General features: G+C 52.6%; 1 protein-coding gene across 5 annotated transcripts in view; it reads left to right on the top strand.

Annotated features, from left to right (window-relative positions):
• The window catches only part of LOC135249025 (testis-expressed protein 2-like), a 55,691-nt gene that overhangs the window by 16,221 nt on the left and 22,713 nt on the right, over positions 1–16,757 (top strand). For all 5 annotated transcript variants that reach the window (XM_064324249.1, XM_064324246.1, XM_064324248.1 and 2 more), the window contains one exon: positions 12,269–13,955. In XM_064324249.1, the coding sequence (XP_064180319.1) occupies positions 12,294–13,955 (1,662 nt within the window). In that variant the 5' untranslated portion in view covers positions 12,269–12,293. The remainder of the gene's footprint in view (positions 1–12,268; positions 13,956–16,757) is intronic.

Raw genomic sequence — 16,757 nt, 5'->3', positions numbered from 1 at the left:
CTCGTCTGCGCTCTTCTGTGTGGCTGTTATTTCGCGGAGTCGCGTCTGCGTTTGATCGATCGATGAACCGGTTGATTCGCTAATTGACTGAGTGATTGACATCGAGCTGCTTCTTTACCGTTTGGTTCCGTCTGCTTGCTTCATAACCTTCGCGCAGCGTTAAGCTGATCTTTCTCAGCCCTTTCTGTCGATCCGTTATTTCCACAGGACGTTCATTTCTGGTTTGTTTTGGCTGCAGAGACATAAGATCACTCTGTAGATGCATTTAAAAGCATCTCTGGTTCGTACTGCCATCTGGATTAAATCTCTGTTACCACGGTCCCTGTACAAAATAAAATGGTAGCACGTCCTTATAAGGGTCAGTATATGCTGTTAGAGCTGTTCTGTGTTACTACTTATTTGTGATGACTTATTTTTAAACGGTTGATATGCAGATGTAAAATATTAATAGGCAATAAGATTTCCTTTTTGGTTATTGGTGTTCCATATTTGTCTGAAAATAGGCTGCCTAAATTGCATGTAACTGTGAACATCAGTGCTTGGGCCTCACATTAGTTACAACAGTATGGAAAATACTTTTTGAAGTTCTTAGTGACTTCATATTAGAAGATTTGTAAATTTAAAAAACTAATTTCAAGCTGCTGACTGTCTTTTAAAATATGTCATTATTAGGTGTAGGTTGTAGGTTTGGCTGCTGTTTTAATCAAACATGACCAGTAGAAGTTGTGATTGGATGACACAGAGCAAGCGTGTCTCCCCCCGGGCGTCAGAGCAGACGGTCTCTGAGTGGGTCATCAGGGTCTGGTCTGTCCCGGGCCCCAGCCTGGAGGAGGAGGGGGAGGAGGAGAGGGAGGAGGAGAGGGAGGACAGAGTGACAGGAAGCTAGTAACTGCTCCCTTTGTGGTACTATGGGGGGGGGGGGGGCTCTCACCTTGCCTGGCTGACGTGTGCTTGGCAGTGGCTTTCCTTCCCGTTAAAGAAGCCAATTAGGGGGGGAGGTTTGTGCCTGGGGCCACTGACAGGCTGACCCGTGCTGACCCCCCTGTCAGGGCTTCTGTGGGGTCTCATGCCCTGGCCCGTCTGGGGAAACCACTCTCCGGACCGTAATCCCAGCTGTCGACGCCCACGCGGCTCATACAGCCACACAGGGCCCTGCAACAAGCTGTCTGTCACCAGGAACCCGACATGCTTGTTCTCCTTGGTCTCCGGGGGTTGCCAGAGTCTGTGTGAGGATGCCGGCCACCTGGCAGTGGTGTGCGGCAGATCCCCCGTTCTGAGAGGAATCGGAGCTGGGCTGGGCATCGTGCTTTTCGGTACGCGGTGGCCGACGAGCGCTTTCAGAGTGGAGTCGGAAAATGCCAAGTGCCCGTTTCAGACGCTTCGGGCTGCCGAGGTGTGGGTGGCCCTTTGTGCCCCCTAGCCCCCCCCCCCCGCCCCCTCTCCCCCGAGATTCCTGCTTGTTGACTCCATCGGCGCACAGACAGCCTGACGGCACGCTGCTGAAGGGCATGAGCGCGGGCACAGTGCCAGGAGACGGGTGCCCGAGGTTTCTGTCAGTTTTTTCGGGGGGGGGTCGGAGGCTGGTGCGAGTACGCCCGTCTGTGGCGCGGCCCCCGCCGTCAGGAAGGCCCGGGTCGTTATTTTTTTTCCCCGCCTTTTCCGTTTTCCGTGTTTTGGTTTCCCGTCTTCCGCGCTCTGTGCTGCAGATTAGCTGCAGAGTTGTTTTCCAGGCGTGCGATTTGCTTGCACGTCACTGTAAATGGATGTCACTGTTTTATTATGAAAAGGGAATGCGAAGTATTTTTTGTCATGGTGGGGATGCCATACATTCCAAGGGGGCAGACCTCAGACTGAACAGGCACTGAAACATGTTCTAGTCCAACTGTTGCCTCTCTTTTATTTTTTATATTTTAATGGTTGCCTGCCCCCATTCTGAGTGAGTCTCTAATCAGCTGTGAAAGTTACTGAATTACTCCAATGAACAGGTTTCAGAAGTCCAAATGGCGTTTTTTTAATCTCATCTCTCTCTCTCTCTCTCTCCTCCTCCACCTGGCACTCAGTCAGTCTTTGTAAATCCAGTGGTAAAAGGTGTTAATGAAAGCCTTAGACGCTTTTCCACCCCCTCCCCCCCCCTTCCCATCCTGGTGCGTAGTAATCCCCTTTTTCTTCTCCCTGCCTGTGTGTGTGTGTGTCAGTGCTGTTGCCACAAAGTCGTTTCCATACCCAGCGGACCCCGAGCCTCTTACTGCACATAATTGGACAGATTATTACTCCACATTTTACATTTGCCCCGGGTTGTTCACTGGCTGGCTGGCTGGCAGGCAGTGCAATGTGAGTTTGCATTGTGCGTTTGCTCGGTGCATTCGATAGGATAGCCTGAGCTGATTCGATTTGTACTCTCTTCCTGCTTTTTTTTTTTTTCTTCTCTCCTTTAACAAATGTGCTGTCTCACCTCCGCGGCCAGTAAACGGCAGTTGCTCAAGAAAACCGTCCGATTCTTTTTTTTTTTTTTTTAAACGGCGTGGGCGTTTCCGTAGCTGAAACTGATGCTGGAGCTGATGGTGTGGGAGAGGGGCTGTGGTGTCGGCCTGTGGTGGGCAGACAGGCAGGCAGGCAGGCGTCAGGAGTTTTGTCTGAGCGGGAGAACGTGGGCTGCATTAACAAGCAGCAGGTAGTACAGTAATGGCGCTAACCCTGGCCTGTGGAATGACTCCGTCCCACGCGGGGCCAGTGGAGGTCAGGCTGTTACCGCATGCAGAGGGTGGAACTCACGAATCGCATCTACACCTGGCTGCACACTCTGATTCGGCTGGACGTAATTAATTTACAGACCTGGGTATGAGCTCCCGTGACAGTTCTGTAGATGTATTATAAATGTGTTGTATATTTTTTTTTCCATTTCAGCGCTGTCTCTGTCTGCATGACGGTGATGATGTCCTAGCCTGGCTCCAGGGGGGGGGTAGGGAGAGTCTGGCAGACGCGGGCTTAGCCCGTCTAAGCAGGTTATCCCGGCCCCCCCCGTTTAAGGCTGTGCTTATTTTAGAGTCCGGGGCTAATGACCCTGTCCTCATCTTCACCCCCCCCCCCCCGTGTCCTGGGGTGACTCCGGCGGGACGCCGCCCACTCGTTACCCCGCCTCCCGGCGAACGAATTTAGAATCTTCGTGTGAGCTTCATTACGCACTCCGTCGGCAGTGCGTTTCTTAACAAACGACAGCGTTGCCTTAACAACAAGTTCTTGATGGGCAGAGCAAAAACTGGAAAGGGGGGGGGGGAGGCTGCTGTTGGCATGGCAACTGGGTGATGTGTTCTCAAACAGGCGGAGACGCACGCGGACGCGTTGACGGTTGTTTCTGTCTTTCAGACCGGACGGATCTGAGAACCATTTTTATCCTGCGTATCTTGCGCTTCTGAATACGAATGCTTATCTTTTACGTGCGCTCGAGTACGGTTTCGAAGTTTGAACTGAAGGAACAGGAAGCGCGGTCGATCAAACACGGTTTCCTGAAATGCAGTTGGGAAATGTAGTTTATCGTTAAAGGCCTGTGCTCTTTTTTTTTTATTGGGCAAATGAAGAAACTTTCTTCTGATTAAAACATTTTTTGCAAAACAACTGTCTGAGCATTTCATTGGATCCGAACACCGTCTCTTAACACCGTAACTTGTGTTAGAATCCACCAAGAGTCTTTCTGCCCATGTGCACCAATTAACACCCAAACAGCCCGATTTCCTCACTTATGGCATTGAACACTGTGAGTGTAAATGGAGACATAGCCAAGATCCGTAAATGCTCTTTGTAAATCTGAAAGTTAAAGGCGTGCATTGTGCCCAGTGTGGTTCTGGATGGGGATCGTCCCTGCTCTCTTGGGAAGGCGCAGAAGTCATCCCGTGGGGAAGCGAGTGCTGATTGGCCAGCCCGGAGGAGGCTGCGGGCAGTGCGTTATGAGGGGCGACTCGGGCGGGGTGGGGTGAGACAGGGGCGGCTGCGTTTGGGCCATCGTGTCAAGGTTGCGTGCACAATCCCTGAGCGAAATCTGCTGATGCCTTCCCTCAAAAACACTTATCGATGTTTTTTTTGCGCTCTCTTTCTTTGATTGTGAGAGGTTGGGCGGGGGGACTACTGTGAAGTCTTTGATGAATAAATCCCTGTGATTTCGAAACTTTCCCCTAGCCGAGTCGGCCTTGCACGCCAGTTAGTTTTTTTTTCCTTTTTCGTTCCATTTCCAATTCATCAGAGGTTTGTCTCATCCTCTCCATCCGCCTGATGCAGTTCGGCCATTTTGGCTCTTCAGAAGGCCCTTCTGTGTGCTGTTTACCCTTGGGCTGATTTGATGAGACTGAAGCTGACCGCGCCTAGTTTTGGTACACCTGAAGCAGATGCTCCGAGTGGTTCCACAGCCGTCCTCATTGGTGTTTGGGCATAAGGGGGACTTGCACAAAGCCTCCTCCATGCACTGCTCATCTGTGCATTGCCAGGGCGGGGAAACGGACCCTGTTTACCTGGGTATTAGAGCAGAAGCCTGCCCTTCCCTGGAGGCAGTTAGTTATGCCTTTGCAGCCCCCTCCCTCTCTCTCTGTCTGTCACTGTCTCTTTCTGTCTCTCTCTTTCATCTCTGTTTCTCTCTCTCTGGCTCTCTCTTTCTGTCTCTTTCTGTCTCTCTCTGTCTCTGTCTCTCTGGCTCTGTCTCTCTGTCTCTCTCTGTCTCTGTCTCTCTCTCTCTGGCTCTCTCTTTCTGTCTCTCTGTCTCTCTCTGTCTCTGTCTCTCTCTCTCTCTGGCTCTCTCTTTCTGTCTCTGTCTCTGTGGCTCTCTGTCTCTTTCTGGCTCTCTTTCTCTGTCTCTGTCTCTCTCTGTCTCTGTCTCTCTGGCTCTCTCTCTCTTTCTCTCTCTCTCTTTCATCTCTTTGGAGTGCATTTCCTGCAGGCGGCTCTATCGATGCATCTGACTGCACGCACGCCCACCTTCCCATCAGCCCCAGTGTCCCGAAACCAGGTCACGTCTTGTTATTCACCCGAGGAGCAAGTCGCGTCCTCCTCAGCCCCTCCTGAAGCCCCCCAACCCCCCCCCCCCCCGAGCGGGGGCTCTCTGGCTGGCTGGCTGCCTGTTTTAATCCACTGCTCCACAAGTGCTAATTTTATTTAGGGACCCCCCAGAGCTCAGCAGGGAAAAGTGTGGGGCCTGACAGCCCTTCGGTCAGACAGGGCGGCTCCTCCTCCTCTCAGATATCTTGAGCCCATTGGTGCCTGTAATTTGGGTCCGGGGCCAAGGTTCCTGTCAGCGCACACGGAGCGCCCCTCGGGCCTGTCTGCCCCGTCAGCCATGTGAGGACACGGCGTGGAAAACATTATTTGGGTCTGTTCAGGCCTGTTGGTCCGCACAAAATGGCCATTTCTCATATTCGGGGAAACAAGGTGTGTAAGTTGTGCTTGGCTGTGCATTCAGTTAGCCCGGGTTGGCTGCAAGTTTCATTTAGAATTCACGTTTTCAGTTACTCATCAATATCAAGTGTTCACTAGTTAAATGTAACTACTGAACTCAATCCCTAAATTATCATCATCATTTGTTTTTAGAAATTCAAGCAAATTTATTTGCCTATAAGCTTTAGATTTACCTGTACATTCCCACAAATGACACGAAACGCACAGAGGATCGGGTCAGTTATCCGAACCATTCCCCCCGGGGCGTGCTGCTGTGTGAGATGAAGGCAGCGTGCTGTAGAGCGATGGAGCTCTGATTGGAGATTAACGAGTGCATCGTTCCAGTGCGTCCCCCTCTGCGGTCCGTGCGCGAGCCGCTGACCGAGGTGGACGGGGAACGAGCTGCAGGACCGAGGGCGTCCCGTCCCCCGCGTTCGCTGACATCATCGGCCCGACCGCTCTGCCAGCTGATTGGGTTAAAGCGAGAGAAGCCGCGTGACCATTGTGCTTTGTCCTTAATGACTGGGGCGACATAGCTCAGGAGGTAAGACTGTCTGGCAGTCGGAGGGTTGCCGGTTCAAATCCCGCCCTGGGCGTGTCGAAGTGTCCTCGAGCAAGACGCCTAACCCCTAACCCCTAACTGCTCTGGCGAATGAGAGGCGTCAATTGTAAAGCGCTTTGGATAAAAGCGCTATATAAATGCAGTCCGTTTACCATTTACCATGCTCCCCCGGCCAGTCAAAACAAAGCATCGAACACGGGCGTCAAAGCGAGATTTATTGCGTGCGTGTCGCGGAGAGGAGAGAGGGCCAACAAGGCAGCGATTGTACGCCTGGGGCCACTCGCATTCTGTCTCAGACATCGCCGAGGTCCCGATTTCATTTGTCGCGTGACCCGTGAGTAACGAACGATTGGCCCGAGCTCCGGTCTCTTCTGAGAGAACGAACGTCGACTTCTCTGAAATTAAGCCATCTCACACAGTTGGTGGTTAATTAGAAGCAATCTGCCACAGAGAAAAGACTGTTGAGTAATTAGAAATGGAGACATGTTGGAATTCGCATCTCTGTCTCATCAGATAACAACCAGATCAGAATCTGAGGAGAGCGCACGCGGTTGCTGCTTATGGGAGACAAAAAGGAAGCAGTGAATTCGGAGTCCCTGTTGTTTGTTTTTATTGCGGAATATTAATAATGTGTGAACCACAAAAATGATCTATACATGCCAGTTTTTATCATGCAATTCACAGGATGAAGGCGGACTCCTGACTGAGCCTGGTACAGTGCCGTAAAAAACTATATCACCCCCCACCGCCCCCCCCTTGCTGATTTACTTATTTGTCACACTGAATGGTTTCAGATCCTTTGGCTAAATGTAGTATTGGACAAAGGGAACCTGAATAAACTCAAAACACTTCTTTTTTTTTAAACTCTTAATTTAATTTATCAGGAAGGGAGCAAATACTTTTCCATGGCACTGTGTGATGGCAGATGGAAACTAAAAGGTTTATCCAGCCACTCCCCGCAATCTCAAACACTCAAATGCAGGAAACACTAAGCCACTCAAATGAAGGAAACACTGAAAGCCACATTTCAGATGCAAACGTAACACTGAGTAATAATAGGACTGAAGAGCTGCCCATTTTAATATCCACCACTGTGAAAATATCTAATTTGTATATGCAAGGACCAGTAGCCTATTCCATTTTGGAAAAGGTACCACGTACTGTATGATGTTTGCCATTGCAATGTTGTTAAGGAAAAACTAATGACGAAAAACGTAACAATGAAATGGCGGAATTAAATATCCAAACGGCAAAAAAAATCAAAGAGTACCGTGTAGTTAGCAACATGTATAAGGATTTATCAGTCATTCAGAAAAATGAATTAGTGATTAACAGTACCTGGAGCTGCCCCCGGTCTTTTTATTAATTGGTTATTAGTCGCATAGTTAGGTGAGCACCATCTGGCTGCAGCTAAAACACTTTGTCCTTAATGACTGAGACACCATTATTTAATAATTCTGTGTAAGCTTATTCATCATATCTAAATGACATCGTAAATATTCATAAATGATTTATGCGCTTTATAAACAATCAATCAATCAATCAATCTAATTTTATTTGTATAGCGTATTTTACAACAGTTGTCACAATACGCTTTACAGACAACCCTAGCCTAAACCCCCACAGGAGCAAGCCTAAGGCAACAGTGGCAAGGAACAACTCCCTGTGGCAGATGGGGAGAAACCTTGGAAGGAACCAGGCTCAAGGGGGAAATCCATCCTCCTCTGGTCGGCTCAGGGTGCCAACTGGTGACCAGCATGTCAGCCAGTTTATGCGCAAGATATGATAAACCCTTTCTGAATGACGGTATCTCTTAGATTATCATTGATCTAATTTAATGATGTTCCAGGCGTGGTAATTTTTTACCATGGTGTTATTTCTTCCGGTCAAGTCTGTCCTTAAGGCTCTAAGCTTACAGCAGGCGTCTTTTAATGTGAGGTTTGATTTGCATTGGTGCTCAGTGTAGCACTGTACCAACTTCCATTAATTTGTCACAATATAATTAGGCAAGAGTGCATTCTGCTGACCTGTGGCTTTGAATACATTTGAGCTTATTACAGTCAAAATGACAGATTTCTGTCTTCAGCAACTGAAGCAAGGATATTGAGTTTGTGAACTAGACCAGAAAGACATTACTTCTGTATGTTGCTTTGGGGTTGGCAAATCTCATAATCTCTCTTTGTGCAAGATCTGCACTCTTTTTCTGAATATTATATGGGGCTGCCTTCCATAAGGCTTTGCTCCCAAGTTCTTTGTAGATAAGGGTTTTGGAGCATTTTAACCAAAACTGCGTACATATTTACACCGTGTCGATAGGTCACACACACTTTTTTAAGCATAGAAATTAAGGTGCAACTGAAACGCGACTGCAAACGTTCCCTCAGGGACAGTGAGCTTAAGATGAGTTGTCCTAGCAGAGCAGAGGGGTTCCTGTTTTTCGGCTAGGAGGCTGCTGCTCAGTCAGTCCCTGCCAGGCAGAAATGTTGTTAGATTTGCATCAGTGTCCGAGCTGATGAGAAATAAATCCAACGACCAATGAAAAATGACCGAAAAATGACCGGCAACCGTTGCATGTTTGAAGCAACCCGATAGCGGCGAAAGTAGAATGACGCTATGGCAACAGGACAACGGCGTCAAACCAAACAGTACGTGTTGACCAGAATAAAACCGTGGCAACAGCGGGGTATTTTGGTGGACAGATCCAAGCTGCTGTGTTAACGATGTTAAACTATCAAATGGAATAAAAAAAGTTCTGCAACTTGATAGAAAACAACAGATGATTTTTATGGCTCCAAGTTATGTTTTGTACTTTAAACCTCCAATAAAGCTACCAGGTTGTAAAGGCAAGAAGAATAAGTTTGCCTGAGAATGCATGGTGATGACTCCTACTTTGAGTGCCTATTTCAAAACTGGTGCTGTGATAACTTCAACAATTCCACTTCTGCCAAGTTTCTACTGTTATAAAATTACGCTCGGTGTTTGTTGGGTGCACTAGCTTGCACTGTTCAAAAAAAAAATTGTATGTGCTATGCATTAGAGGCTTAAGCTGTTGGTTTCATGTGGGGTTTGTAAAAAATGGTGTGGTAATTGCCTTGCAGGTGCTGCAAAACAATAATGATGAGTGGTTGCATCACCTACCCAGTCACAAATTGAGTCACAGAAGACCTTCTGTGGCATGCATCTCAGTTTTATCGGTTAGCTCGGTGTAGCGAAAACAAAACCGGTATCGGCTCCTCGTCGTTTTCATTTCATACGATAATGCGCATGAAGTGAGAAGTAAAGACAATGAAACGCATGAAGTTCTCAAGCCTGGAGGGCAACGTCGGACGAGGTCACCCGAACACCTGCCTGCCCTCGTTGTGAAAAGCCGTCCGGTGGGCGGCGAGCGTTTCTGGGACCCTGTGTTTTTAACGGTGCCCGTTGATGCGGCCCGGTCCCGGTGTGTGTGTGTGTGTGTGCATGCTCTGGCATTCATTACACCTGCATTACCGGCGCTGTTGTGGTTTCCACGGCAGCGGCTTGGTGTCTGGAGGCGCCAATGCATATTCAGTAGCCTGCTTTGTTTTAGTTTTTTTGGTTGTTTTTTTCCCTCTCTCTCTCTCTCATATTTTCCTCTTTCTTTCTTTCTCTCGGTATCCACGTTTAGACCGAAGCAGAATGTTAATGAGCTGTTGAAAATTCCGAGAACTGACTCCTGCTGCCCTGAACACGCATACGTCACATGTTCTGTTCGCTCCTCGGTGTACAGGCGGTTAATTAACTCTTACCTTACCTTTCATTTTCTCCTCCTCGGTCCAGTCCCATTCTCCAGCCAAGGCTTTTGGGGACTCTTTGTAAGAGGTTAAATGTTTTTAACGGCTCAGTGAGAGAGAGAAGTCTGTGAGGAGGTGAATTATTAGCTACGCCGTTTTAGGTAGATGTTCTCTCCTGGCAGGCGGGTAGGCGGGCATCGAGTAGTCTCTGCCTCGCGTGGGTCGTTCAGCCCCCCCCCCCGACAGGCTAAAGCACCTGAATATGTGATTAATATGGGGTCATTTTGTGTGCGTCCGTGTGTGTGTGTGTGTAGGCATGTCCGTGTGTGTGTGTGTGTAGGCGTGTCCGTGTGTGTGTTTAGGTGTGTGTAGGTGCATGTGTGTGCGCGCGTGTGCCCGCGTGTATGCGTGTGTGTGTATTCGTGTGTGTTCGTGTGTGCGTGTAGGTGTGTGTGTATGTGTGTGTGTGTATGTAGGTGTGTGCCTGTGTGCGTGTGTGTGTGTCTGCCAGTCTGTGTGCATTGGTATTTGTGTATCCTTCTCTTTTTCCGTATAACCGTCTGTGTCCGTGCGGAGCAGTGCAGCAGTGTCTGTGTTTGGCTGTGTGAGGCGTGGGTATCTCTGCTTGTCCACCTCTGTGGGTCTCCATAAGCACACCGTGCTGTGGACAGTGATTGTGATTGTGATTGTGATGAATGCCAGAGACCATGTCGACGATTACATCAGTATTGCTGGAGAATGCCCCGCTATGGGGGGGGGTGGGGGGGGTTGGTATGGGACAAATACCAGGCAGGGCAGAGATTGTGTCATTTCTGGAAGATCTCTGGTAGATTCAGGCTGAATGGCATGCGTTTAATGAAACCCCAGGGATGGAGGAATAACGCGTCAGCTCTGGACTATAAAAAAATGGGAACAAAGAGACAGAAATGACAGGTGTTGGTTTTTGTTTTCTGGCATGGCAGTCGATCATTATCTGTAATTAACATGGCTGTAATTGAGGAAAGGCTATTTGTTATGGGAAAGCCTTCTGCATCCAAGAAAAACTGTGTCTATATTTCTTTGATGCGCTAAAGAAAAGGCAAAATAAGTCTTTCTGAAGCTTTCAGAAATATTGCTCAGTTCTCAGCTGTGAACTTTCTATTCGTATTCACTGCACAATGCACACAGGCCATGACTGGGGCACTAATATCTCTCCTTGCCCGGGGAAAGAGTGTCTATTTGCAGAGGTGTTGACGGGGGTGTTTGAGGGTGAGGCTGTACCTGTGGCGGTAGGGCTGTACCACTGTGGATGAGGCTGTACCTGTGAGGCTGTACCTGTGAGTGTGAGGCTGAGGCTGTACCTGTGGGGGTAGGGCTGTACCACTGTGGATGAGGCTGTACCTGTGAGGGTGAGGCTGTACCTGTGAGAATGAGACTGTACCTGTGAGGGTGAGGCTGTACCTGTGAGGGTAGGGTTGTACCACTGTGGATGAGGCTGTACCTGTGGGGGTGAGGCTGTACCTGTGAGAATGATACTGTACCTGTGAGGGTGAGGCTGAGGCTGTGCCTGTGATTATGAGACTGTACCTGTGGGGATCAGGCTGTACCTGTGAGGGTGAGTGTGAGGCTGTACCTGTGAGGGTGAGGCTGTACCTGTGAGAGTGAGGCTGAGGGTGTACCTGTGAGGGTGAGGCTGAGGGTGTACCTGTGAGGGTGAGGCTGAGGGTGTACCTGTGAGGGTGAGGCTGAGGGTGTACCTGTGAGGGTGAGGCTGTACCTGTGAGGGTGAGGGTGAGGCTGTACCTGTGAGGGTGAGGCTGTACCTGTGAGTGTGAGGCTGTACCTGTGAGGGTGAGGTTGAGGCTGTACCTGTGAGAGTGAGGCTGTACCTGTGAGGGTGAGGCTGTACCTGTGAGGGTGAGGCTGTACCTGTGAGAGTGAGGCTGTACCTGTGAGGGTGAGACTGTACCTGTGAGAGTGAGGATGAGGCTGTACTTGTGAGTGTGAGGCTGTACCTGTGAGGGTGAGGCTGTACTTGTGAGGGTGAGGCTGTACCTATGAGGCTGTACCTGTGAGTGTGAGACTGTACCTGTGAGGGTGAGGCTGTACCTGTGAGAGTGAGGCTGTACCTGTGAGTGTGAGGCTGTACCTGTGAGTGTGAGGCTGTACCTGTGGGGGTGAGGCTGTACCTGTGAGTGTGAGGTTGTACCTGTGAGAGTGAGGCTGTACCTGTGAGTGTGAGGCTGTACCTGTGGGGGTGAGGCTGTACCTGTGAGTGTGAGGCTGTACCTGTGGGGGTGAGGTTGTACCTGTGAGAGTGAGGCTGTACCTGTGAGAGTGAGGCTTTACGTGTGAGGGTGAGGCTGTACCTGTGAGGCTGTATCTGTGAGTGTGAGGCTGTTTCTGTGAGGGTGAGGGTAAGGCTGTACCTGTGAGTGTGAGGCTGTTTCTGTGAGGGTGAGGCTGTACCTGTGAGTGTGAGGATGTACCTGTGGGGGTGAGGGTGAGGCTGTACCTGTGTGACTCAGCGCCCTGCTGTCTGCTCTCTGTCCTCCTGCAGGCTGTAGGCTACCTGGAGCACTGCGATGACCAGTCAGAGCGGCGGCCATGCAGAGAGACCAGGTGCCCCGCCCTCCCGGCCCCCGGCCGCGCCCAAGCTGCAGGTCCAGCGCTCGCTGTCCCGGGAGACCATCACCATCCACTTCTCCGCTCTCGGGAAGGAGGAAGAGGAGGAGGAGGAGGAGCTGTACGGAGCCGCCATCTCCGCCATCTCCGCCTCCTCGGCCGCGGGGCGGGACTACGACAACCAAGGCATTGTGACGGCCCTGGAGGCCAGCGAGGACCTCCTGTTTGAGGGGGGCGGGGCGGACCCCGCCGCGGGGGCAGACGTGGCGGTGCTCCCCGTGTCCTCCACCACCCTGCCCTCCATCCCCCAGCGCTCGGGACACTCCGCCCCCAGCCCCGCCCTCTCCATCCTGTCCTCTTTGCACACTGCCGGAGGCTCCGCCCCCGCCAGTTCGTCCTGGCCTTCGGGTCAGAAGGCCCAGGCCCAGGCCCCGCCCCCGGCCGCTTCCTCCTCCGGCTCCTCCCCCTCGAAATCCGTGGCCCTGCCCTCCGGCGACAAGCCCTTCATGAGCCTGGTGAAGTCCCTGTCCACGGACGTGGAGCCGCGGGAGGGCGTGGCCGTGCCCCCCTCCGTGCGCCACCGCCACCTGATGAAGACGCTGGTGAAGTCCCTCTCCACCGACACGTCCCGCCAGGACCAGGAGGCCGCGGCGGGCCGCCCCCCGGACTCCCGCCTCAACCTGCAGCTGTTCAAGCAGTTCACCCAGCCCCGGGTGGCGGGGGCCGGCGACTCCAAGACCGCCCCCTCCTCCCCGCTCACCTCCCCGGACAACCGCTCCTTCTTCAAGGTGTCGGAGGTGGAGGCGCGCATCGAGGACACCAAGCGGCGGCTGTCGGAGGTGATCTACGAGCCCCTGCAGCTGCTCAGCAAGATCATGGGGGAGGAGAGCGGGGCGGCGGCGGGGGGGGGCCCCCACCGGGCCAAGGCCCTCTCCTCCAGCGCCTCGGAGCTCTGCAGCCTGGCCGCCCTCAACGGCCACCTGGAGAGCAACAACAACAGCTACAGCATCAAGGAGGAGGAGTGCGACTCGGACGGGGAGAGCCTGCCGGGCAGCTCCGCCTCCGCCGCCGCCGCCGCCGAGTCGCCCCCCGCCCCCCCGGCCCCGCCCCTCGCCGAGGCCTGGAGCCCCCGCCACGCCTCGCTGGCCCTGGAGAAGTGCTCCATGTCCGCGCTGGCCCGGCAAGAGGACGAGGAGTTCTGCGAGCTCTACAGCGAGGACTTCGGCGAGGCCGACGCAGAGATGGACGCCGGCGGCGGCAGCGGCGGGGGGGCGGCGCGGGACGCGGCGGGCGGGGCCAGCCTCCCGCCCAGCGGCAGCACGGGGGTGGGGAGCGAGGACGAGACGGAGGCGGAGGAAGAGGAGGACGAGGAGCCGGGGTCCAGCGTCCCTCACAAGACCCTGTGCGCCCTGACCATGCTGGTGTACGGGTACCTGGTCCTGCCGCTGCCCACCTACCTGGGCGGCGTGCTGCTGGGCGTGGCCGTGGGCTTCATGCTGGCCATCGGGGTGGTGTGGCTGGCCGCCCCCAGGTGCTCCGGCTATGCCTCCAGGCGCGGCCGGCGCAGGGACCGGCTGTGGAACGTTGCGCACCTGGACATCAAGGAGCCGGGCATGTTCAAGGTGGGTGGATTTGAACCTGCAGCCCCACAGAGGCCTTTCGGCCTTGGGGTGAGGGGTTCTGTTCATTTTACATTTTATTTTAGGGGGCGAGGCTCTGCTCATTTTTAGACATTAGCCCGAAGGGGGGGGGGTGTCTCTGTACACTTTCAGCAGACCATAACACTAACCAGCTGCATGTAGCCTCCAGTGCCCGGTAGATGATGCACTATCACATTACCTCTCCCCGCAGACCTGCTCAGGACTCAGGAAGTCATATCTGCCTGCCCGTCAGTGCAGAGAGCAGTCCGATGCTGAGCTGAGTCACAGCTCCTCTCTCCTGGAGAGTGCAGGAAATCATACACACTGTGCATCTCTCACTTATTGATTTACTCGATGCGCGCTTTCTAGGGTTAAGATGTCCTCCGGCTTGTGCCTGTGGATTTCAAAGTATCGATGCAGCGCTACCCCTTTTATGGATGTTTTAAATCCCGAATTTAATCCAGTGTAGAGCTAGCTCGACGAAGCATGGATTCGAAGGTTCCCATCCGCTGTGAGCCTATTTGGTGCGGGATCCAAGGGTTCGCTGAGTTCACATGTACTGCTGACCCACAGTGAGCGGGTGCTGGATATGACTCCAGAGTGGATCTACGCCTGTTTCCCTTATTGCCTGAAAAACCCCCTTTTTTTGCGAGGAAGTGAGAGTGCATATATCCAGCGTGACTGTGGGAATTTAAGGAAGCTCTCTGAAGTGCCTTTTTTAAGGCGCTGCCACTGAAGGATCATTAGTCATGGACCCAGAACCTAAATCCTCTGCCTTCGCCCCAAAGCCACACAGCCATTCGTCATCTTCGTCAGAAAACATTCATTTCCCAGCGAATGCTGTCCTAATGTGTCCTCTCTGTGTCGAAGGCGATGCGATAGTAAGTTTATACCTGTGCTGTGTTTGCTGTAGGTCTGTCAGACTCTGCTCTGCGCTCCACTTCCTGTGTGTTCACTTCCCCATATTCAGTTACTGGTGCTGTCAGAACCTCTTTGTTTGAAAGCCAGAGCCAAGGCTGTGGTGGTTGCATGCTAAAATCCAGGGCCATACTAAAATCAAGACCAAGGGCAGGACGGACGTCGATTACGGTGCCAAACAGAGAATGAGATCAGAAGGGTTTTTGCCGTGTGACCCGCACTGAGGGCGTAACCACTTTGTCTGGTGTTGATGTGTGTTCACAAAGGAAGTGCGAAAAAAAGAACAGATGCAGCTTCCAAAACAAAAAACACGACGCTTTAAAAGCAGGGGTCGTCCGGGCCGGAATTAGGATTGGGGTAAGACTCGGCGCTGTCTGGTTTTCGGCGTACTCACGCACGCACATGAAACCCTGGATGAGATGTGCGGTCAGAGAGCGGGGGGGGGGGTGTGGGGCACTGCCTCAGCCTGATCCGGTCATCGGACCCCCCGCCCCAGTGGGGAGGGGGAACAGGCCGCTTTGCGGAGTCGCAGCCGAGCTCCCGGCGACGCCCACGCGATGAGGTCATGCCTCCTTCGCTTGCCGTCCCGGCGGCCGCGTCACATCTTGGCGCGCGCGGCGCGGTGGGCGGCGTTAGCGGTCTCGTTGTTCCCGTTGCGCTGGGCAGCTGCTAGCCGCTGCGGACAGAGAAAGGAGCTCTGTCAAAATCGATTTTGGGTTGGAGGGGGCGTGAATTCTGCTTTTTTTCGTAGAAAAGAGGCCTGTTATCGTCCCGGGTAATGAAGAAGCTCACGGCGATCTCAGTCTGGGTGTGAGTGTGTGTGCACAGCGAGCTCCCTCCACGGTCCGTCTGTCATCGCTTAACACAGTCCCCGGGGGGGTAGGCCCAGATGCATAACACGCATCTGTCGGTCTGCTGGCGCAGAGCAGGGAGTGGGAAGCAAACGGTGTTGAGCGCCATGGTGTTGGGCGCCATGGTAACCGCGTGACGAGCCAGAGCCGCGTGATCACCTGCAGCTACGCGCGCCCGTCCTCACCGGCGCTGTCAGCGAGGGGAGGAGCTGAGCGGCGCGACGGCGCTGGTGTGTGTCTGTGTGTGTGTGTGTGTGTGTGTGTGTGTGTGTGTGTTCGCTGCAGTGTGTCTGGCTTGCTGGTGTGTGTGTGTGTGTGTGTGTGTGTGTGTGTGTGTGTTCACTGCAGTGTCTGGCTTGCTGGTGTGTGTGTGTGTGTGTTCACTGCAGTGTCTGGCCTGCTGGTGTGTGTGTGTGTGTGTGTGTGTCTGGTCTGCCTCGGCTGGATTTACTGCCCTCAGTCTTTTAAAGAGGCACTGTATCCTTGGCTGTATAAAGCAGACACAGTTTCCCATTAGAGCTCCTGGTTCCCTCGGTGCCGATATCATGTTGTCGGGTAGCGGGCTTGCTTGTGCATTTACACCAGCCGCGCTGTCAGAATTTGGAATCTACGGCCCAAACCCAAGACTCAAAAAGCGCGTGGACGTGCGGAGGTACGAGGTGGTTGTTGGGGCCCTGTTGGTTTTACTTGTCAGAGAGGCTGATTTGCAGGGTGCTTTGAGGAAGAGCTTCACCTAATGGAAAACACAACAGAGCCACGAGATTTAGAAGTGTATGTACGTTTCATCCAGAGCTCACAAACGCTCCAGGGCTATAATGGGCTGGGTGATGGCTTGGTTCTGCCATATTCCTTTGTCTGAATGGTGCAATAACACCGAGCATCTACTCCATGCTAGTCGCTGCTGCTCTTATAATATTGCTTTCTTTCACCAGCAGTGGTTTCCTTGCCCAGTGCTCCCAAATAATGTCAATTCGGAAGCTGGCATCTGTGGTGTGTAGGAAGCTTAGAGACATTT

Source organism: Anguilla rostrata, chromosome 2 (genome assembly GCF_018555375.3).
Source record: "Anguilla rostrata isolate EN2019 chromosome 2, ASM1855537v3, whole genome shotgun sequence".
Classification (NCBI taxonomy): Eukaryota; Metazoa; Chordata; class Actinopteri; order Anguilliformes; family Anguillidae; genus Anguilla; species Anguilla rostrata.
The sequence above is the reverse complement of the archived record's forward strand: the minus strand, read 5'-3'. Positions and strand labels throughout refer to the sequence as shown.